Source organism: Ctenocephalides felis, unplaced genomic scaffold (genome assembly GCF_003426905.1).
Source record: "Ctenocephalides felis isolate EL2017-DRISC unplaced genomic scaffold, ASM342690v1 CF-g0.4_SCAFFOLD_03572, whole genome shotgun sequence".
NCBI lineage: Eukaryota > Metazoa > Arthropoda > Insecta > Siphonaptera > Pulicidae > Ctenocephalides > Ctenocephalides felis.
Genome location: NW_020539726.1, coordinates 45,700,035 through 45,723,462, shown reverse-complemented (window position 1 = coordinate 45,723,462; position 23,428 = coordinate 45,700,035). Strand labels below are relative to the sequence as shown.

The window sequence follows — 23,428 nt, the reverse complement described above, 5'->3', positions numbered from 1 at the left end:
CATATCTAAAAAAAAACCTCCAGGAGGCTTTTGTCAGCTTTCTTTAGAGTCCTTATCTCTAATCCATGCTCGAATTGTATTATTTAAGCAATTCCTCATAAACGACGTCGATTTTCAAATTGGGCGTCAAAAAAGTCTTCCTGGTTAAATTATAATTGAGTTGGTCTTAATTAGAACATTCTTTTTAGGAAACCGTTTGTAAATAGGACATGAGATTGTTGATTAAATAAAAATATATAATTTTAGGATAACTCTTTATGTTCACCAGCCACCCGACTAATATTGTTTATATTTCGTCGCCAATAAAATTGATAACACTCTCATAGTCGTTAAAAATGGGATTTACAATTTCAAATCGAAATCTCAGTATAAAACCATCCAAAACACTGCCGGAAAACATCAGAAATCTCAGTAAACCGATACAGCCCAGTAGTGCGCTCATCGAAACAAAAAAACATCAGTAATATTTTTATACTTCTATAAAAAATGTTGAAAATAATCATCGCTCTGTTCGCCGTCCTCCTGGTCTGCGATGCTGGTCCATTGTTCCTGGAAATCGCCTATGACGAAGAAGGAAAGCAATATGGCCTGCTGCCACTGGAGGATTACATAGGGAAACCTGTGGAAGTATTTCAGCAGACCAGGCAGAAAAGACAGTCGGTATCAGTGGACGCCAAACCTGGCGCCTTGGGAGGAACCAGGGTAAATATAATAGATACTTATAAAAAAAATTAATGATTTTTAACTTGTCCTAGGGTAAGTTATAGTAATCGCAAAAAAATCGAAAATGAAAATTTTTATATATCTTTACGTTTAGAGGTTTCTGAATATTTTGGCATACCTTAGAAGAAATGGATGTATGTGTGTGTGCGTGTGTGTATGTGTGGTTGTGCAGATACAAATTTTCGTCGACGATTTCGGGAACACCGATCAACCGATTTGAATAATTTAAAAATCATTCGATTCGTATTGATAAGAAGACGTGCTGATTAGTTTTTGGTGAAGGCAGGTCTAACAGGTCTTAGTTCCGAAGATACGAAGCAAAAAGTGCCAAAAATGGTAACTCAGTTTTTAAAAGAACGGAGCGATTTTAATAATTCAAAAAACATTTTACTTGTATTGACAAGATGAAGAATTGATCAAATTTTCATGAAGCCAGGTCTAGCGGTTTCGGAAATCTAATAAAAAAAGTAAAACAAATGCCATTTGGCGGTCAAAAATGATCTTAAACATATGCACGTCAAATTATCAGATATTTTATAGAGATTTTAACAATAAGTATAATTTTTTTACATTTCTAAGGGTTCCGTACCAATGTGTACGCGTTAGACGGCGACCCGGCGCTTACGCGCTTCGATATTCGTTTTTACGCAGTTAAAGCAGTACGATTGCTTTGAAAAAAGTTCAGAATTTCCAAAATATTTCAAAATAAATTTTTCTTCAAAAAAAGTAAGTTTTTGTCAAAAATTTATAGCTTCCAAAAATCTAATTTTTTCAGAGTAATTTTTTTTTCAAAAATGTTAATCTTTTTAAAAAAAATAATTTTTGGTACGGGAAATTCCAGTAATTTTCCTTAAGGCACGATGCCATGCGCCCCACTAGTTTGCATTTAGTTACGTGTATGTGACGTTTTTGTTATGTTAGTGTAATAAATGTGGATATATACTGTTGGGTACTAGAAATCCGGACAGCCATACGAAATAAAGTAAAGTAATACAGAAGTGTCATTTTCAATGAGTTCTACAGAACGCACCATTTGTGCTAAAGTGTAGTAAATTTAGTATGTTATTCTTGAAAGTGTCTATTGTGATAAAAAATATTACAATCGATGAGGTTTCTAACAAAATTTTGAGTTATAACGAATTTTATCAAACAATTCACAAAATTATGACAACAGACAAAAATTGAAAAATTTATGCAGGCCGCACCGTTTGCATTACAACTTTGCAATTTAAATATATAACACTTCAAAGTGTCTATTATAATCGCAAATACTAAAATCGATGTAGTTTCTAAAAAAAGTTTCAAATATTTTGACTTTTATTGAACTTTGCACTTGACGTCTATCACCATACTGATATAGCACTGCAATACTAGCTATGGTACCATTATGGTAGAAAATAGTGGTATATTCAAGAAGCTCTACAGGACGTACTTTTAGTACTACGATCTTGAAATCCTAATACAATGCACTTCAATATATCTATTATAATCACAAATACTAAAATCGATGGGTTTTCTAACAAAATTTTGAGTAATTGAGACTTTTACTGAACCTTGCATTTGACTAAATTGAATATACTGACATAGTACCATTAAGCTAGAAAATAGTGCTAAATTCAAGGAGCTCTACAAGACCTACTTTTAGTACTACATACTTGTAACTCTAATATAATACACTTCAATATGTCTGTTATGATGACAAATACTAAAATCGACGGGTTTTCTAACAAAATTTTGAGTAATCGAGACTTTCATTGAACATTGCACTTGCACCTCCGAGTCCTATCCTAACATACACGTGACGTTATTGTTACGTTATTTTTACATTCAAACATTTACTAAGTCCCTAAATCCTTTACCCAGGTGACTGCAGAAGTTGCAGGAACTCTATACAACAACAATGGACACAAATTGGACGGAAATGCCAATTGGGCTCGTACTTATAGACAACCAGGAGTCGGAACTGGACCAGTAACTGTCGGAGGAGGTCTTCAGTATTCTCGTGAGGGCAAAGGACATGTCGGTGTTAATGCTCAACATACTCGAGGATTCGGCACTGATGTAAGAAGGTATTAAATATATATTTATATATGAAATATTTAAATGTGTTTTCATTATCCAGGTTGGTGCAAATGCTGGTGTCAATTTATGGAGAGCCAATAATGGTCGTACAAGTTTGGACGCTGACGCCTACGCCAGTAAACACTTTGGAGGTGCTTTTGGAACTGGAAGAACTAATTATGGAGGAGCGTTAAATTTTAGACACAGATTTTAGAAGGAACGGATTTTACTTCTACTTTTAATTCTATTTTTACCTATACTTATACGTCTATTTTAATTCTACTTTTACTTCTGCTATTAACTAGTCGAGCAACAGCTTTAATATTTTATAAGTTTGTATTAGTATTTGTATTATTTTTGATTTAAAATTTTAACCATTTTATTGTAATTGTAATTTAATAATTAAAATAAAATTTATTAGATATATTTTATATATAAAATATTGTTTGATTAATTACAATTTAAACTTCATTATCAAATATTGAGTAGATTCTACGACAGTATTTTAAAATTAGATATAACTCAAAATTTTGTTAGATAACCCATCATATTTAGTATTTGCTATTATAATAGACATATTGGAGTATATCATATTGAAGTTATAAGTTTGTAGTACTAAAAGTACGTCCTGTAGAGCTCCTTGAATATACCATTTATCGCCATCATCATATTAGTATCCTGGTATATTGGTAATCTTCAGTGCAGTGTTAGATAAAAGCCATTATAATTCAAAATTTTGTTAAAAACCTATTAATTTTAGTATTTGTCATCTTAATAGACATATTGAAGAATATCATATAAGAATTATAAATATGTAGTAGTAAAAGTGCGTCCTGTAGAGCTCCTTGAATTAAGCACTATTTTCTAGCATAATGGTGCCAATATCAGTGTGTCAGTATATTGATTTTAGTCAAGTGCAAGGTTCAATGAAAGTCTCAATTACTCAAAATTTTGTTAGAAAACCCATCGATTTTAGTATTTGCTATTATAACAGACATATTGGAGTATATCATATTAGAACTATAAGTATGTAGTACTCAAAATACGTCCTGTAGAGCTCCTTGAATTAAGCATTATTTTCTATCAAAATGGTACTCACATCAGTATGTCAGTAAATTGATTCTAGTCAAGTGCAAGGTTTGGTAAACACTTCGATTACTCAAAATTTTGTTAGCAAACCCATCGATTTTAGTATTTTCCATTATAATAGACATATTGAAGTATATCATATTAAAATTAAAAGTATGTACTACTAAAAGTACGTCCTGTAGAGCTCCTTGAATATACCATGGTATATTAGTGCACTAATATCCAGCGTTGCACATTGATAAACGTTAACTGCAAAATTTTATAAAAACCTCGAAAACTTAACTTTTTTTTGAGAAAACACATCAATTTTAGTATTTGTATTATACAAATTGTATAACATACAAAATTTACAACACCTTAATCCAAACGGTGCGCTCTGTAGAGCTCTTTAAATATGTCATCCGAGACAATGAAATATATTGAAAATGTTGAGAGCAATAAGCAAATATTTGCATCCTCGTTACCTGCCCTGGTATATTCAAATATAATTTGCACAAAAATAACTTTTTAAACACATTTCTAGGTAAAACTTACAGGTAATAATTTCTGTAATAGACAATTATATTTATGATGGTTACAAAAACGTAACAGAAACGTAATAGGTATGTTACTTCCAGTAAAATTTACGCTTTTTAAAAATTGGTTTAAAGATTTTTGCAAAAACGTTGGCTGATAATTTAGAAAACTAGTCGTGTCCTCGAATGGATTTTAAATATTTAAATTTTTAAAATCGGTTCAGTCGTTTTTTGAGAAAACGTCGACGAAAGCTCAAAAATCTACTCACCATTTAACACACACATAGTTATACCAAATTTGGTCTCAAACGATTTAAAATGCCTTGAAACGTCAAGAAAGCCTAAAATTAATGATAGTAATAAAATCCCGAATTTCTTCTTAATAAATAAATTATAGTTTATTAACTTCCCGTAGGGTAAGTTATTGTAATGCGCCGAAAATCGGAATTGAAAATTTTCACATTTCTCGACGTTTTGAAGGTTTCGGAACGTTTTGGCATACCTCATAAAAAATGGATGTGTGTGTGTATGCATGTATGGATACAAATTTCCAGTCACGTTTTAGGGCGCACGGATCAACTGATTTCAATGGTTCAAATAACATTCAATTCCTATTGATAGGGAGAAGAGCTGATTAGTTTTTGGCAAAGGCAGGTCCAGCCGTTTCGGAGATACGGAGCAAAGAGTGCAAAAAATAGAAATCGAATTTTTGAGAGAACGGAGTATTCGATTTGAATGATCTAAAAAACATTCAATTAGTAATGATTGGGAGAAGTGTTTATTAGTTTTTGGCAAAGGCGGTCCCAGCCATTTTGAAGATACGGAGCTAAATATGTAAAAAATGGCAGTTTTTGAGGGAACTAAGTGTCCGATTTAAATGATTCAAAGAACTTTCTGCTTGTCTTAACAAAATAATTGATTTTGGAAAAAAAAAAATTGTTCCAATTTCATTTTTTTATTTTTTATTTTATTTATCAAAAATATTTCAGATTTTATTTTTAATTCTGACTATAGTTCTAATATACTTTACAAATAATTTCAACTCTGCAATTCAGTTTATATTTTTCTTATAAATATTAGACAATGTTACAATATTTATAATAATCTATTTGAAAACATTCGATATTCCTCGAACATTTCGTTACGGTACGGAAAGTTCCAGTAATTTGCCTTAAGGCACGATGCCACCCACCCCACTAGTTTTTTTTTGTATTGTGATTTTTTTTAAAAAGCTGAACATTTTTTTAAGCAACCGCGCTCTAAAATGAAAATTTCCGTCTGTAGAGTCCTTTATTATTATTTTATTATTATTATGTTTAATTTCAGAACAAATCATTTATCGATACGATTTTCATACAAATGTCTATTAAAACAAAACATGACACGCGTCATCAAAAAATGTCATCTAAATTAATTAAATTGTGAAAAAATAGAATAAATTTAAATTTTGAAAAAAGTAATGTAAATAATCGTCGTGAAGATGTTGAAGAAGCACGAAATAATGGCGATGACCGGGATCGAGGACGCCCTGGACAAGATGTGCCAGGCGAGGGCGGTCAGGTTCAGGCTTGGGGACTTCGAGGCCACGTTCGCCTACGCCCCGTCCATGATAGGTGAGGGAAAATAATAGTAGCAACTGCAATCAGTAGATACCTACGAAACACCAAAGAACGTTCCGATAGATTCCGATTAGTTAAAGAAGAAAATCCCTGTTTCAACTAATCTTAAATATGAAAGATTTGATGGAACAGGGATTTTCTTCTTTATCTAAGAAAAGTGCAAAACTTTACGTTCAGGTTTAAACCAAAAATTCTGATCAGATTTTAAAATTCCATTTATCATGTGGAAATCGAAAGTTTTTTGTAAAAATTTGTTTGTGAAATGCTGATGTTTACAATAAACTTTTGAAGATGATAAATGGAATTTTAAAATCATATTAGAATTTTTGGTTCAATCATGAACGTAAAGTTTTGCACTTTTCTGCAAATTCTAAAGAAACTTCTAACTAAACTTTCCAAACCTTAACTCCATCGAATGGCTTTTAAATTTTTAAAATCGGTATACCCGTTTTTAAGAAAATGCCAACGAAAAGTCTACTCACACATCTACTCACATATTACACCTTTCCAATTTGATCTCAAGTGATTCAGAATGACTTGAAACGAAGAAAAAACATTAAAGTATACTTTAATAGCCAAAGGTATGCTATAGCATGTAGGATTTTCTGGAGAAAACATGAACTTCTCCTTCGGAAAGCTAAAAAGTAGCAATAATCATAATTAGTACCAAATGTCCTACAATTATATTAGAATATGAGGACTGCAAACAAAATGAAAAGATAAGGTCAAAAAAATCATTTGGAAAAAATTAATTGATGAATTTTCTTTAAACGAGATCATATTGTCTAAATATATGTATTAATAAAAGGCTATTAAGTTATTAAGGCGTATTAAAAAACTACACTATTAAAAACTATTACCAATTATTATACAATTTACCAATAGACATCACAGTAGTAGTATAAGTTCTATATATTTACCCCATATATTATTTATATTAGTGGTTTAATATTTGTTACTACAGATTAACTAAAAATTTTCTTCCTTAACTTATAAATTATTAGTAATTTCTTTCTCCTATTACAGCTTCGGCAATATTTGGATTCCTAGTGGCCGTTTGTCTGTTTCCAAAAACAAGAAGAGAAGTGGAATGATAAAAAAAGCTCCATTACATAAACTTATATTGTTTAATATGATTTTATATGAAAACTTATGCAAGATGTCCGAACATATGATTTTGTTAATAAAAAAATTGCAATATGATAAATATTCTGGTGTTTTATATATCTGTGTTGAAGAATAAAGAATTGATACAATTTGAGATTTGAAAGGTGTAGTAGAAAAACTATATTGATATAAGATAAATATTTAAGTAAATGTTTTGAATTTAAGCTTTACCTCATCAATAGTATTTCAGTATCATTTTTATACGTAATAGTACTATTATCTTAATTTTTGTGTAAATAAGAAACTGAAAAGAGTTACATACACAAACCTTTAAAATAAGAACGTTTTTCTAAGTTTCAATAGGATTATATAGTTTTAATAGAGAATTCATTCAATGGCATTTGTTATTAATAGTTTTTCATTAACTTATAGCAAATTAATATTGTTCGAGAGTTTTAATTAATAGTAATATTTATATTACCAGTTTCTGATAGTTTTCAGAAGCAAAAATGTTAGTTGATAACAAATATAGTAGACCCATATGATTAATATGATAAATATCATCAATACAATAACATAAAGTTTTATTTATAGTATTAATAAAAGTTATATAAATATTTTTAACCTTAAAAGTAGACATTGAAAGCTTCGTTCAAACACATAACCTTATCCTTGTTAGAGTCCTTTCATAGACGAATTACTCAATTTGATATCTAATTATAATAGACTGGAGAATCTATACTTAATAGCAAAATGTCCCAGGGCTCCAAAATTACCTAAAAGAGATGGGATAATTTAGGATCAATCTTTAATTTGCAACAATACTTGTACTGATAATTAAAATAATAAAAATTAACAGTAGTTTAATAAGATAATAATATATTTAAAGACTTGAAAAAACATGTCATATATAACCAATAGCAAAGATAATTATATATTTAAAGTAAATCAAGATGTATCCTCACCATTTTTCTATTTTTGCAACATCCTTTGGCATCATACGAAACACTTCACTATTTTCACTAATATAAGAACAAGCAGTTGTGGATTACTTTAAATATAAATAAATTTAGATTGCGCGTTATTTAAAATTTAACACAACACCAAACAGAATCACTATATATATTTTATTAACTTAAAAATATGAATTCCAACAGTATCCTTTTATTCTTACCGAACATTCATGACGGACCAGAAAAAATGGTGGGTCTGAAAATTAATACAAGAATAAAATAATTTAAAATACTGCCTAGTACTTATTAGTATAATAATAATAATACTGAATTATATTATATGTATAAATATAAACTATATAAATAAACTAATAACGTTGGTTTTAATAAAAATAACACATGTTATCAAAGTGTTTTTGAATTTACCGGCATTTTGCAGAACTGTCAAAATTGTTGTTCGCAAGCAAAAGTTTCTGTTTCGAATAAAATAAAATAATATTAACTAAATATTTAATAAATATAACATCAAATATATTTAAAAGTATTTTGCAATTAATTTTATTAGTAAGGAGATAAAATTTTTATTATTTATATATAGTATTTAATACATGTTAAATCATAAACATATTATTTAAAGTTTGTTTGAATTTACCGCGCATTTTACACAACTTCAAGATTGACAGTTGAAAGTAAATGTTTTGACAGTTGAGGTTAACAATTCAACTTTAATATAATTAATTAATATAGTTTCTAAATATTCGATAAATTAATGTGCAAATATATTTAAAAAATGTAATAAATAATTATAAATGTAGTTTTAAACGTTAATGAAAAGTATTGAAATTATTTTAAACCATTTAATGCATGTGGGAACAAAATTAAGACTATGTCTTAAAATAATTAAATATAAACAAAATACTTTAGAAACACATTAATTATGGCTTTTTCTTTAACTAATGATTGTAAACAAAGTCTTATGACAATAACTCAACTACCTCAACAAAATCTTGAAAAATTATGTACGCAGCTTTCAGATTATTTAAACAATGAAAGATCTGGTAATAAAGACATACTTTACAAATATATACATATATATATATATATATATATACATATATATATATATATATACCGAAATAATTACATTATGTGTATGTTATTTCTTTGCAGAAAATTTCACTCACCCCCAAGACCTCGCCACGACTGCTACGATCTTACACTTCTTCCTAGAATGCACAAAACAAAAATTAAACAGCGATGAATTCAAAGAATGCATTACCACCCTAGGATTCGATGAACCCAAATCAAACACTCTCAAAAAACTCTATGACAACTCTGCAGAGTCTTTAAAACAAGTATTCATCCTCAAAAGTCCAAATTTAAACTACTATGTAGACTTATGTTGGAGATTCGAAGTCCAAGTGGCTTCGAGGTACTTGAAACAACAGTGTATGCCTGTGATTACTTTGACTTTACAAATATCGAAGGGTGAGAGTTTGAGGCTGAAAAACGAGCCCAAAAATGATGAGGAACAGAGTTTGTTCAAGAAGAAGGAAATATTGATGCAAACCGATGTTAATAATTTGTGTAAAATGATTCAGGTTTTAGAAAAGGCTCTGCAAGAGGGTAAGAGTCAACGTGTGCATAATATTACACATGCTTTGGGATAAAAATAATTATTAATTAATATAACAAATATTTCGAAATAATATATAACATGAATAATTTATCAGGAATTTTGTATAAAATTGAAATATAATAATATCAAAAATAAATAAAATGGTTGATTTACTACCACTATCAAATTTTATCTTTCCTTCTGGAAGTTAAAAATATATTAACAAAGTTTTAGTATTATAAAGACATTTATTCTCATTTGTTCCTAATCATTAGAATTTTCTTACATACAATATATTTATTTATATTTATATTTATAATTGCATATATAGATATATTTCTATATATATTTATGTATATAGAGTCATCATCTATCATCATCATCATCAATAATTAGAAATTAGAATCATAATTATTATCATATAGAAACTTATAAACTAAAATTATCTATTTACAATAATAAACAACATCATCGTCAATCGTCTGTCTGGTCATAATTAAACACACATGAATTGAAAATTATATATATATATATATATATATATATATATATATATAATTTTCAATACATGTTTTAAAATAAAGTTCAACTAGATAATTAGTTGTGCTCGTCAAATTTGCCAAAAAGCAGCATTAAGCCAAAAGCTTTCAATACAATAATCAAATCACATATAGAATCGTCTTCTAAAAATCGTCGTCTTTTCAAGAAAATAGTTTTATAAAGTTTGAAGTGAAACTTCTTTGGGCAAGTTACGGGGCAGACATAATAATATGATATTTATTTAGTCATTTATAATAAAATATTGATAAGAAAAAAATAAAAAAGACTAAACAATATAATACTTGTAATATAAAAAATGTAAAAAATATTTTAAAAATTCTGTTGAATTGTAATGAAAATTATAGAAAATTAGATTTAGTGTTAACGGCTATGCATCACTAGTTACAAAAGTCTAAACAGATGTAACTCTTTGCTAGAATTAAACTTAATGAAGTCTAAAGATTCTTTCAAAAAATTAATCAAAATTTCATGCTTATAACTATTTTCGGGATTACAATAAATGCAAAGATAGTTCTAAAGAAGTTTCACTTCAAACCCAAATCGTGCAAAGAAATTAATCTTAAACATCTTTAGTTTTCATAGTTATACTAATTTTTTAATTCAAATTTTGCCGTAAAAGCTAAAAATGGACGCAAATACAGGAGGGTAAAAGTGTGCATTATACATTGATATATAAATTTCAATACATATAAACATATGTAGATATATGTATATATGTATGTAGAAATAATTATATATGTATGTTTGAAAATATACATATATATATAGTTTCATATAGGCAGTGCTGTGCATGAAGAATATTTATATTGCATACCCAGATATTCTTTAAAAATTATTTAAAATATTTATAAAGAAGTACAATATAATATAAATATTTATAATTAGCATTAAAAACTATATTTTTTAGATATAATTATAAATATTAACTATTATTCATTAGAATGATTAATTTTAGGTGAAAGTTTTTAACTAATGTCTTCACTGAGATTCTCATTTTTTTCAAAAATAAATACCTGTATAGATTTATTAATATTGAAACCAATTTTCAATTAAATTAATATAATATTTAGAATAATCAATATTATTATATTAATATTTTATTAGATAAGTTAGGCATGACCTAAGTATGCAATATAATTTTAATAATATACATACACATATTTCAATTTATTTATATATATATATATATATATATATATATATAATTTATTACATGTGTATGTATATATTACGAAATAACTAATATGCAGTTGACACAGATATAAATTACATGCAACATCAATGGTGTTCCTTCGCCAGAGTTTTTAGGTAAAATCTAAAAAAGAAGACTTTTCCAGACAACAAAATCCAATTTCATCGTCTGAAAAAACCTTTTATTCACTTGTATTCGTCTAGAAATCAATAACTTTATGTATAATTTTTTTTAGAAAAGTTAAAAATATTTATTGGATGAGGGTAATTATATCACAGGATTTTACTAGAGTTTTTAGTATTTATATACAAATGCATAAACACACATTGAAAAAAAAAAGATGATAATACAGAAATAAATCTGTTATTTGATTGTGTGTTTATGAATTTGTTTAAATACTTATTGGTGTGTTGAACGAATGTGTGCATGCAGATTTTGACACTATTTTTCACTTAATTTTAATAATTGTATCTAAAAAGTGCACCATCTACCTACAACTAGAGTTGTCTATTGTGTTTCGACTAATTTTATATGAACTGAAAACGTTCTATAAAAATTTTAAAAGAAATTTGATTGAAATCGTCTACTATTTTTCTATCTACTTTTGTTTTATCCATATACAAATATAATATATATATATATATATATATATATATATATTTATAATGAATTTGCTAAAATATCATTCTATCAGCTTTTCAAAACATTCCGCCAACAAATATAAAAAACCGAAATGTCTTACGTTTTTAAAAAATTATATACAATTGAAAATGCTATTTATATTATTAAAATAATTCGAAGAAACCTAGTTCGATATAAAAAAGTATTAAAACCAAGCAAAGTAAAATATATAATATATACACTTTATAGATATATAATATGATTGTTAAATTTCTTAGCTAAAGCCCCTTTTTTTCTTAAAAATTCTTTATTTATATATGTATATATATTTTTTTAAATGTTTTTATTCAATGTTTCAGTGATATGAGAACTATTGACTAATAAAAAATGTATACTAACTAATAAAAAATTAATTATACATTGATACACTTACTTAATTATTATAAATCTGAGACATTAAAGTAAGCAGTGAAATCTTATACAGATTTTTTCCATTCACCAAAACGTCCAATAAAGTAAAAGAAAATTGAAATAAATAAGATTTTTAAGAAAAATGGAGGCTTACAGTTAAGAAATTTAACAATCACAATTAGTAATATATTTATAAATTAAAATGTATAAAAATCATGTACATGTATACAAAGTAAATTGACTCAAATCATCTATCAAAAATATTATTGATGCAAATAATAACATTAATGTTATAATAAACATATAACAAATATAATAATTACAAATATTTGTCAACTGTTATAATTTAAAAAAAAATGTCTTTACTATATTATAAATATAAAATGTATTTGAATTTAATAAAAAAAAAAGTAAACCAGTACTAAAATATATGGGAAGATTTTAGGGCAATATAATCATTTAACTCGACAGTTGAAATAAATGCACACGAGTATAATTGAAATTATATTTTTGAAAGAATATGATTGGCATTATTATTTATAGCGATATGATTTGAGTCAATATTTTTGTTGATGTATAAAAATGTAAAAGAATGACAAGAAAGTATATTGGCTCGATAAAACTAATGTGTATATATATAAATATATATTTATACACATAATTTTTTAATAAAAAAATAACTTTATTAAACCTGCAAAAGTTTTGAGTCTGAGTTTGACTCATCTTCAGTGGATACAAATAATAGATAGAATAAAATAAAAACTAAGAAACCTTTCATTTTTAATTTTATTTTTTAGTTTTATAACTCTGTTTTATATGTAAAGTGTTTCTTTACATTTATTTATTTATACATTTCAGCATTGACTTTCATGCTATAAATTTAACACTTGCTAAAATGTTATTATCATTTTGATTAATATATGAAATATGAGCCCCAAATTCAGTCTCAAAACATTTGCAGTTTTAATAAAGTCAAAACTTTTCTTCACTAAAAAATTGTATTACTGGATACATGCTTGAAAATATTTTATTATATATATATATATATATATATATATATCCCAAGGCATAATATTGCACAAAAAGGTAAAAAGCATAATATAAAATACTTCAATAAAAAAGTCCTTTACTTTTTTCACTATCGTACTGCCCGACATAAATTCTACTGCAAATACATATATGCATATGTAATTCTCTATAAATTTCTACATTTACTCTAAATTCTATTCATAATGTATTTTATTTTAATAAATGTTCTCTAGGCCCGACTCAGAAACTCAATTAGTCATCTCGTTCGTTATCTTTGCAGCATTTGTTCTCTTCTTTTTTATAAAATAACAACAAACAAATAAATTTACGCTTATCACATCACTCGTTCACAATACATTCGTATACTTATATATATGGATGTACATATACTTTGGTCGATAATGGACACACTTTTAGAGAAATATCACTTCTGGCTTTAAAGAGGAAAGCCACCAAAAGTCTTCCGCTGTATATGTAAATGAATATATATTTTTTGGCATCTTGTCTGTTAATCATAGTTTCGTTATGAAATCTCATAAGTTTATACTAAACTTATTTTCAAGTTGTTGTCTCACTTGATCCCGGCTTGTCTGTGTTCGGGGTAAAGGAATACGCCTTCTACACTGAATATTGAAGCCTCTGAAAAATATACATTATTATAAGATGCCTCAATAAAATTTATTTATTTATTATATTTCTTACCGTCAGGCAGTTCGTGTAGTTTGGGAGGCAACGAGCTGAAATATCTGTGCTTCAGGCACTCGTCAGCCCCTATCCTGTCATCCGGATTCAATTGCAACAAACTCTCGGCCACTGATTCACCATCAGGAGAATCGTGCAGTCGAGGAAAACTTAAACCTAACCTACGAGACCTGAAAGAATAATAAAATTAGGAAATTAGAAAAATTGTTTAAATACAAATTATAATATAGATTCTCGAGCTGAGTTAAAATACAATGCTACCCTGACATACGAGTTCAATTCGTTCCGTAGCTTCGCTCGTATCTCAAAGCGTTTTTTTTTTTTTAATATAAATACATTATAATACCATTAGTTGCAGAACTATGGTTTTCGTAAGGTTTTGTGAATATTAAAAATAAATATAAGCTCAAAGCTTGTATCTCAAATTATGTTGGTATGTCGAAGCAACAATTTGTTCCAACAAAAAATTCGTATGTCGGAGTGCGACTATATTATATTTAATACTTACTTATAATAATAAAATTTTCGAGGCTTGTACGAAGGCAATCGTGATACGCCAGGCCACGTCTGTTCTGTTGGAGTACCTAAAATCTAAATAAAGAAAAATATTTTTAGTTTAATAATATATAAATATCATATTTAAGATACTGAGTTAAAAACTTCCTTCTTTCTTCAAGAAATTAAATAGATTACTTTTTGAATGAAAAAGGAGGCTTTTAATTCATAAATTTAAAAATCATAATTAAAAAATTAAGATGAAAGTTAATTAAATATATAAATGAAGTCAAATAATAGCTATCTAGAAATACTTAAACAATTTATGTTAATACATACAAACAAGTTTTTATTTTTATTCATTTATATGTACTTTAAATATCGTAAGAAGTTGATCTGATGAGCAAACTTGGAAAAAGGGACTGTACTGACGAGCAAACGTAAAAAAAACGAGCAAAATAAAAAGATTCTGATGGCAAGCAATCTCAGAAAAAAGTCTCTACTGAAGAGCATTCTCAGAAATATGGACTCTACTGACAAGCAAACTTGGAAAAGGGACTATACCGACGAGCAAGGTTATAAAAAGGAACTCCAACTACGACCAAATCTAGAAATATGGTATCTACCGACGAGAAAACATAGAAAAATATTTTTACTGTCGAGCAATCTTAAAAAAACAGTGACTATAATCACGCAAACTTAGAAATAAGGACTCTACTAACGAACATAGCCCATATAGCAGTGTGTTCGACTCACACGACAGGGATCTTTGGATCGAATCCTGTCATTGATTTATCATTGACTTAGAATTTATGAAAAAAATATGTAGTTAATTTGAAATTAAATAAAATTGTATTTATTAAGTAGAATTTGAATGAAAATTAAGAAAAATAGGAATTACAGAATTCGAGTAGCTGAATTGTATTTAGAAGTAAGAAGAAAAAATAATAGAACTCGCGGAAATTAAAAAAAAAGGAAAAATGAAGAAACAAATGGAATGAAGATAGAAGTTGAATAGAATTAGAAATTTGAAATGAAAGAGCAAAAATTGAAGAAAATAATTAAAAGAAATTGAAGAAGAAAAAATTAAGAAGATTTTAGAATAGGATATATATAGAGTGAATATGAATGTAAATAAATAAAAATGCTGTAGGTGGCTAAATGAGTAAATGCTCAGAATAAGTGAGGCCAAATAAAAATTGAGAAAAAAAAAGAGAACCAACTAAGAAATAGGAACTTGAGCCAATTTCGAAAAAAGAACTCTACTCACACGAGCAAACTTAAAAATAAGAACCATACGAACGAGCAAACTAATAAACTAACTCTACTGATGAGCAAATTTGGAAAAAGGGCTCTACTGACGAACAAACTACAAAAGAGGGACTCTACTGACAAGCAAACTTAGAAAAAGAGACTCTGATGACGATACAACTTAGATAAAGAGATTCTAATGGCAAGCAATGTTAGAAAAAAAAAGTCTCTACTCTAAATGGGGACTCTAATGATGAGCAAACTCAGATGTAAGGACTCTACTAACGAACAAACTAAGAAATAGAAACTTTACTGATGAGCAAACTTGGCAAAGGAGACTCTACCCATACTTAAAAATAAAAAGTATACTAACAAATGGATATATTAACTCAACTGATGAGCAAATTTGAAAAGATAGACTCTACTGACGAGCAAACTTAGAAAAGGGGACTCTACTGACGAACAAACTTTGGAAAAGAAACTCTAATGACGAGCAAACTTAGATGTGAGGACTCTATTGACGAGCAGATTTAGAAAAAAAATCAAAATTGTAAACAAGGAGTCTCCTCTCGAGCAAACTTTGAAAGCGAGACTCTACTGACGTGCAAACTTGGATATATGGACTCTACTGACAAGTAAATCTTCCTATTCCTTCAAGAAAATAAATAAATTACTTTTTGGATTAAATTGAAGGCTTTCAATTCATAAAAATAAAAATCACACTTAAACAATATACATAAAAATACATACGTAGAAGTTTTAATTACTATTTTACACTTACTTTAAATATCTTAAGGAGTTGATCTTGAGTGTCACGAACACCTGGAAAAGTAGGCAGTCCCGTCACCATTTCAACATAAATGCAACCTACGCCCCACATGTCTAAGGAGCACCCGTACTCTGTACTGCCCAATAGTACATCTAAAATAAAAATCCAAGAAAATTAGAACCATGATAAAAAATCAAACAAACTATTTTAATTATTTATTTTAAATATTATTTTTCCTCTTACCCGGTGGCCTGTACCACAACGTGACGACCTCATGGGAGTACGTGTGCGAAGGAACGCTCTTGGCCCTGGCCAGTCCGAAATCGGCCAACTTCAATTCGCCCCTCTCGCTTATTAAAAGATTCTGGGGTTTGACGTCCCTGTGGAGCACCCTCCTCCTGTGGCAGTACGACAGGCCCCTTAGTAATTGAAACAGGAAGAGGCGGACGTTCCTCGGTTCCAAACCTCCTGGATGCCTTTCCATGTATTGGGAGAGATCTGTATTCTAAAAAAAAATAGAACTAGTTGGTTTGGTATTTAGCCTTGAGGCAAGTTACATGAACTTCCCGATATGTGTAAATAATCGACTTAATCAAAAAAAAAAATGTGTAAATAATATACTTCATCAATCCTACTCTAAAAAAACGATAATAATTTTAGCAAAGTTTGACGAATTTTTAAAATTATACTACTTGTCGCAAGGCCGTAATATTTCAGTAAGTTCTATAAGACCATGATGTATATCGCCAAAAAAAGTTCCATGAAAATCGGCTTAATTTTTTTTCAACAGTTAATTACAAGAAAACGGCTCGGTAGATTTTCACCTAAAATAATCAGTACCTTTCCCAACTAATATCTTTCGAACAGTTTTTGATTTTTTAAAATCGGTTCGGTAGGATGAGCTTAAATGTGGACGAAAAGTTTAACACTTTTTTTCAAATTACAAAGAAACGGCTTGGCAGATCGTCGCACAAAACTGACAAACGATAGTCCTCATCTAAATACATCAAATGGCTTTTAAATTTCTGAAATCGGTTCAGGCGTTTTCGAGAAAACGTCGATGAAAGGTCTAATTTTGACAAATGCCAAAAAAACGATACCAATCTTTGAAAATTTTGACGAATTTTCAAAGTTAAACCAATTGTCGTAGGGTCGTAATATTTTAGTATGATTTGGAAGACTATAGTATCTACCGTCAAAAAAATAATAATAAAAGTCGTCGAAAAAAAAAATTTTAATACTTTATTACAAGAAAACGGCCCGGCCGATCTTTACCAAAAACTAATCAGCACGATTCCCAATAATACCTTTGGAACGGTTTTTTGAATTTTCATAATCGGTTCAGAATTGCGGGCTAAAACGTGCACGAAAAATTTTTCACTTTTATGCTATTTATAAAGAAACGTCTCGGCCGATCGTTCCACAAAACTGACAAACGATAGTCCTCGTCGAGATACATCGAATGGCTTTTAAATTTTTGAAATCGGCCCAGCCGTTTTCGAGAAAACGTCGATTTACGGCAAAAAATCTGTTCACGCACACACACACACACACACACACACACATACAAAGGCCATTGGTCTCATTCGATTTAGAATGGCTTGAAACGTCGAGAAAACATAAAATTAGCGATTCGGATTTTTTGATGAAACATAAACTTCTCCTTCGGGAAGTTAAAAATATATATTCATTGTGAATGAATATTCTGTATTATATTCTGAATATTTCTACTCACGACATATTCGAATACAAATGTCAATGTTTCCCTCGTGTGTACAATATCATGCAAAGTGACAATATTTGAATGTTTCAATTCTTTCAATAACGAGGCTTCTCTGATGGCTGTAAAGGGGGCACCTTCTTCCTGCTGAAGTCTAATCTCCTTCAGAGCGACCACTTGATTCGTTAAACTAAAAACAATAATATAAATAATATAAATTAATCAAACAATGGTGATAAACATGTTTTTTATCCATACTTGCTATATCCTTTGAACACTGTGGCATACGAGCCCTCTCCTAATTGTTCGAGTTTGATGTATGCTTCTGATTTTCCAAATGGTGAATCACCCTGTAATATAATTATACATTGTTATTAAATATTCTATTTCCTATTTTATCACCAATTTTTAAATATTTTTATTACCCCAAATGCACTGTATCGTTTCGACCTGGCCAACCTCCTCCTCGCATGACTTCCTTCTTCGTTACCACACGAAAGCAGTGTTGCTTCTGATCGTGGCCTCTGCTGTCTTTTGGGACCGCCTTTGCCATCTAAAAGATGATTGATACTTAATTTAAGAAACAAATCTGATGTAGTGATATTGAAAAAGATTTGCAAATTATGGAGAGCAATAGACAGTTAGACCAGTTTTATAAATAGTGAACTGGTTTTTAGAAAAATTATTGGTATAGAAATGGTGATTTCAATCATCAGTAAATTTCCTTTACATTCATCAATATAATTTACATAAGACAATAAACAAATCAGAGAGTCAGCCAGTAGAGTCCACATTTCTTGTCAGTAAATTTTTTTTCTCTAAGTTTACTCGTCAGCAAAGTTTCTTTTTCTAAGTTTGCTCGTCGGCAGAGCCCACCTTTCCAAATCTGCTCGTTAGTAGAGTTCTTACTTCTAAGTTTGCTCGTCATTAGAGTCCCCATTTATTATATGGCCTGACATCTAGCCATAAATGTAAAAACTTCAAAAAGTGAACTAAGCAATCTAGCCGTCTTTTGTTTGTCCGAGTCGGTAAAAAGTCAATATACCTCAAGTCTATACATTTGTATTTTCACTTATTAATGGAAAATAATATATAAAGCAACCATGTATACTTAGTTTGCCTCAATTTCTAAGAAAGCTCCTCAGTAGAGACTTTTTTTCTAAGATTGCTTGCCATTAGAATCTTTTTATCTAAGTTGTATCGTCATCATAGTTTGTTTTTCTAAGTTTGCTCATCAGTAGAGTCCTCTTTTCCAAATTTGCTCATCAGTAGAGTTAGTTTATCAGTTTGTACGCTGGTAATGTTCTTATTTTTAAGTTTGTTCCTGCGAGTAGAGTCTCTTTTTCCAAGATCGCTTATCAGTAAAGTTCCTATTTCTCCGTTTGTTTGTTAGTAGAGTCCTTATTTCTAAGTATGATCGTCATTATAGTCACTGTTTTTAAGCTTACTCGTCAGAAACCATCTTTTTCTAAGACTTCTCGCCGGTAGATACCGTATTTCTAGATTTGGCCGTGGTTGGAGTTTCTTTTTCTAATCTTGCTCGTCGGTTTAGTCCCTTTTTCCAAGTTTGCTTGTCGGTGAAGTCTCTTTTTCCAAGTTTGCTTGTCAGTAGAGTCCATATTTCTAAGAATGCTTGTCAGTATAGACTTTTTGTCTAAGATTGCTTGTCATTAGAATCTCTTTTACTAAGTTTGCTCGTCTATAGAGTACCCTTTTCCAAGTTTGCCTGCCAGTAGAATCCCTTTTTCCAGGGTTTGTCATCAGTAAATTCCCTCTTTCGAAGTTCGCTCATCAGGTAATACCATTTTCTAAGTTTGCTTTTCATTTTAATCTCATTTTCTAAGTTGTCTCGTCATCAGAGTTTCTTTTTCTCAGTTTGCTTATCAGTAGAGTCCCATTTTCCAAGTTTGCTAGTCAGTAGATTCCCTCTTTCCAAGTTTGCTCATCAGGAAATATCTTTTTCTAAGTTAACTCGTCAGTAAAGTCCCTCTTTCCAAGTTTGCTCGCCATAAAATCCCTTTTTCGAAGTTTTGTTGTCATCAGTAAATTCCTTCTATCGAAGTTTGCTCACCAGGAGATATCTTTTTCTGAGTTTGCTTGTCAGTAGAGTCCTTATTTCTTAGTTTGCTCGTCAGTAGAATCCCTTTTTCTAAGGTTTGCCATCAGGAAATTTCATTTTTCCAAGGTTTGTCATCAGGAAATTCTCTTTTTCAAAGTTTGCTCGCCAGTAGAATCCATTTTTTTTCAAGTTTTATCATCAGTTAATTCTCTCGTTCAAAGTTTACACATCAGGAGATATCTTTATCTAAGTTTGCTTGTCAGTAGAGTCCTTATTTCTAAGTTTGCTCGTCAGTAGAATCCCTTTTTCCAAAGTTTGTCATCAGGAAATTCCCTTTTACCAAGGTTTGCCATCAGTAAATTCTCTTTTTCAAAGTTTGCCTGCCAGTAGAATCACTTTTCCCAAATTTTGTTATCAGTAAATTTCCTCTTTCGAAGTTTACTCATCAGGAGATATCTTTGTCTAAGTTTGCTAGTCAGTAGAGTCCTTATTTCTAAGTTTGCTCGTCAGTAGAATCCCTTTTTCTAAGGTTTGTCATCAGGAAATTTCATTTTTCCAAGGTTTGTCATCAGGAAATTCTCTTTTTCAAAGTTTGCTCGCCAGTAGAATCCCTTTTTTTAAGTTTTATCATCAGTTAATTCTCTCGTTCAAAGTTTACACATCAGGAGATATCTTTATCTAAGTTTGCTTGTCAGTAGAGTATTTATTTCTAAGTTTGCTCGTCAGTAGAATCCCTTTTTCCAAGGTTTGTCATCAGGAAATTCCCTTTTTCCAAGGTTCCATATGTTATTGTTTATTATTATTGCTAGATGTTAAATTATTTACAAGTTGTAATAATATTGTACAGTAGAACTCCAATTATCCGAATTCCGACTATCCGAATCGCCGATTATCCAAATCACTTTCAGAAAAAAAATTGTCCAAAAAAAGTCTAAGTGCGCTATTATTCTTTGGTTGAAGACCGCAAAACAGCTTACATTGACGGAGATGTTTAAAAAACAAATATTTTTATTTCTAAACTTGTACATAAGTACATTTTATTTATATTCAAAACATGTGAAAATATCATGTTTCTTTCATTTAATTCAATAAAAAAATAGTGCAATATCAAAACGTAACTTTTTTTCTCTCCAATGGCAATTTAAAAAAAAACTCCGATTATCCGAATATTTGATTATCCGAATGGGTTCTACTGTAATTAAAAAAAATCTTTCTCCTTAATAACAACTTATCAATTATCAAACAATTATATAAATTTTACCGTCTGCCCTTTCCTGTGCCTCATGACGACCCTCTCTGTCTCCTCCCTGATGTCCTCGTCCAGCAATTTGGAATCTGATGAAACTGACAATTGCCTGGTGACCGGGCGCTGCTGCTGCTCCTGCTGGTGGTGATGGTGATGATGGTGATGGGATAGATGGTGGTTCTGTTGCTGGTGGTGAGAGCGCGAGTCGCCACTGTGCCAATCTTAAAAGACAAGAGAATAAAAATAGTTTATGAAATTATAATTGTAACTAGCAAACCCGACGAACTCCGTTTCGCCACCAGATGGTTTCGTGAGAAAGATGAAGAAATTTGTTGTTTGTTTTATATTTGAAAAGGAAAAATTCGATTTTATTATACAACTGTAATGAATTTATTTCGATTACAAAAATGAAGTGTTTTTTAGTTGAACTTCTCTAAGTAAATAAAAGTGAATCCGCAAATTATCCGTTTTATTGAAGTGCTCTTTGGTAAACCACATTTTTTGTTTTTTGGTCTGACGTTAACACAAACAAAGCGGATGGTTTTCCAACTCGTGAACAGGCAACGTATAACTGCCCATGTGAAAAACAATGATTTTATAAATAATCTATTTGAAATTTATCCCGCAAACACTAAGCGATTGGCCTTGCGACTTGTTAATTGTCATTGCGAACGCAAGGCGAACTGGAAATTGCAATCGTTTGAAGTCAAACGGAAGACCAGTCGGAATCATTGGTATGTCACCAAATCGCCAGCAATTTTTGAGTGGAATTCAGTGCGTGTACACAGCATATTTCTTGGCGGCAAGAATTGCTCGTTGACTTAACCAAGCATAATTCTGATAATTCTCACTAATGTCATTACTCGAATTTTTAATTACGGTGCGTGAAGTTCCAGCAATTTGCATTAGGGCACGGAAACCTTTCAAAGAATGCAAAATTGTCGAAATCGGTTCGTGCGTTCTGGAGTTACTTCGTCAGGAAGGAAAACCCGACTTATTTTTATATATATAGAAGATAATCTATTTGAAATTATTTAAAACAATTATTGATTATTTTCATTACTCGAATTTTTAATTACGGTGCGTAAAGTTCCAGCAATTTGAATTAGGGCACGATGCACCACTAATTTTCTTAGCTATAAACCTTGCGGAGCCCGAGACCTTTCCAACGAATGCAAAATTGTCGAAATCGGTTCGTGCGTTCTGGAGTTATTTCGTCAGGAAGGAAAACCAGACTTATTTTTATATATATAGAAGATATATATATATATTTGTTATTATTTAGTCCACTTACCGTACTTTCCGTGCGGCGGTATATTTCCATTCGGTTCCAATCGATCCAGATATCCTTCGACGCTGTTTCCTGCAAAATTCAATAATTAATTTATTAAAGTGTACAGTTAATATTCAAACGATCGATAATTTTATTAAATTAATTTCCAATTATCGTCTCGAACTTCCTAATTGACTCCGTTTGCTTGCCATTCAGGTTAATGGCGGATTAATTATTAGAGGTCGACGAGGAAGAACAAGGACGGAAATTGTGAATATAAAATGATACATGCTAATAATTGTAGAATGAATAATTAAATTGCATCATAAGGAAAAATTAATGAAGAATAAATATTAGAATTCTCTAATTCTGTACTTTTTTTAATACTAAATATGTGGGACAGTCGGGACAGTC

The 23,428-nt window shown here is 29.8% G+C and overlaps 3 protein-coding genes across 3 annotated transcripts; 2 read left to right on the top strand and 1 right to left on the bottom strand.

Annotated features, from left to right (window-relative positions):
- The first annotated feature begins 483 nt into the window (after positions 1–483).
- LOC113388594 (attacin-A-like) lies at positions 484–2,998 on the top strand. Its single transcript, XM_026625962.1, has 3 exons — positions 484–702; positions 2,587–2,784; positions 2,846–2,998. The coding sequence occupies exons 1-3, from the start codon at positions 487–489 to the stop codon at positions 2,996–2,998; spliced, it is 567 nt and encodes a 188-aa protein (XP_026481747.1). The 5' UTR covers positions 484–486.
- Positions 2,999–8,895: 5,897 nt separating this feature from the next.
- On the top strand, positions 8,896–9,755 carry LOC113387973 (COMM domain-containing protein 2-like). The gene is made up of 2 exons (XM_026625378.1): positions 8,896–9,125; positions 9,238–9,755. Exons 1-2 carry the CDS (start codon positions 9,005–9,007, stop codon positions 9,735–9,737), a joined length of 621 nt encoding a protein of 206 aa, XP_026481163.1. The 5' UTR covers positions 8,896–9,004; the 3' UTR covers positions 9,738–9,755.
- A 3,842-nt stretch (positions 9,756–13,597) lies between these two features.
- On the bottom strand, positions 13,598–23,104 carry LOC113387731 (cyclin-dependent kinase 14-like; the record flags this gene model as incomplete). The annotated part of the gene is given in 10 exon segments (XM_026625098.1): positions 13,598–14,138; positions 14,202–14,371; positions 14,710–14,792; positions 16,729–16,868; positions 16,960–17,221; positions 18,452–18,626; positions 18,695–18,786; positions 18,862–18,989; positions 21,765–21,962; positions 23,036–23,104. Coding segments are annotated over 10 exon segments (1,385 nt in total), but the record flags the coding sequence as incomplete, so codon positions are not given.
- Between the last annotated feature and the right edge of the window lie 324 nt (positions 23,105–23,428).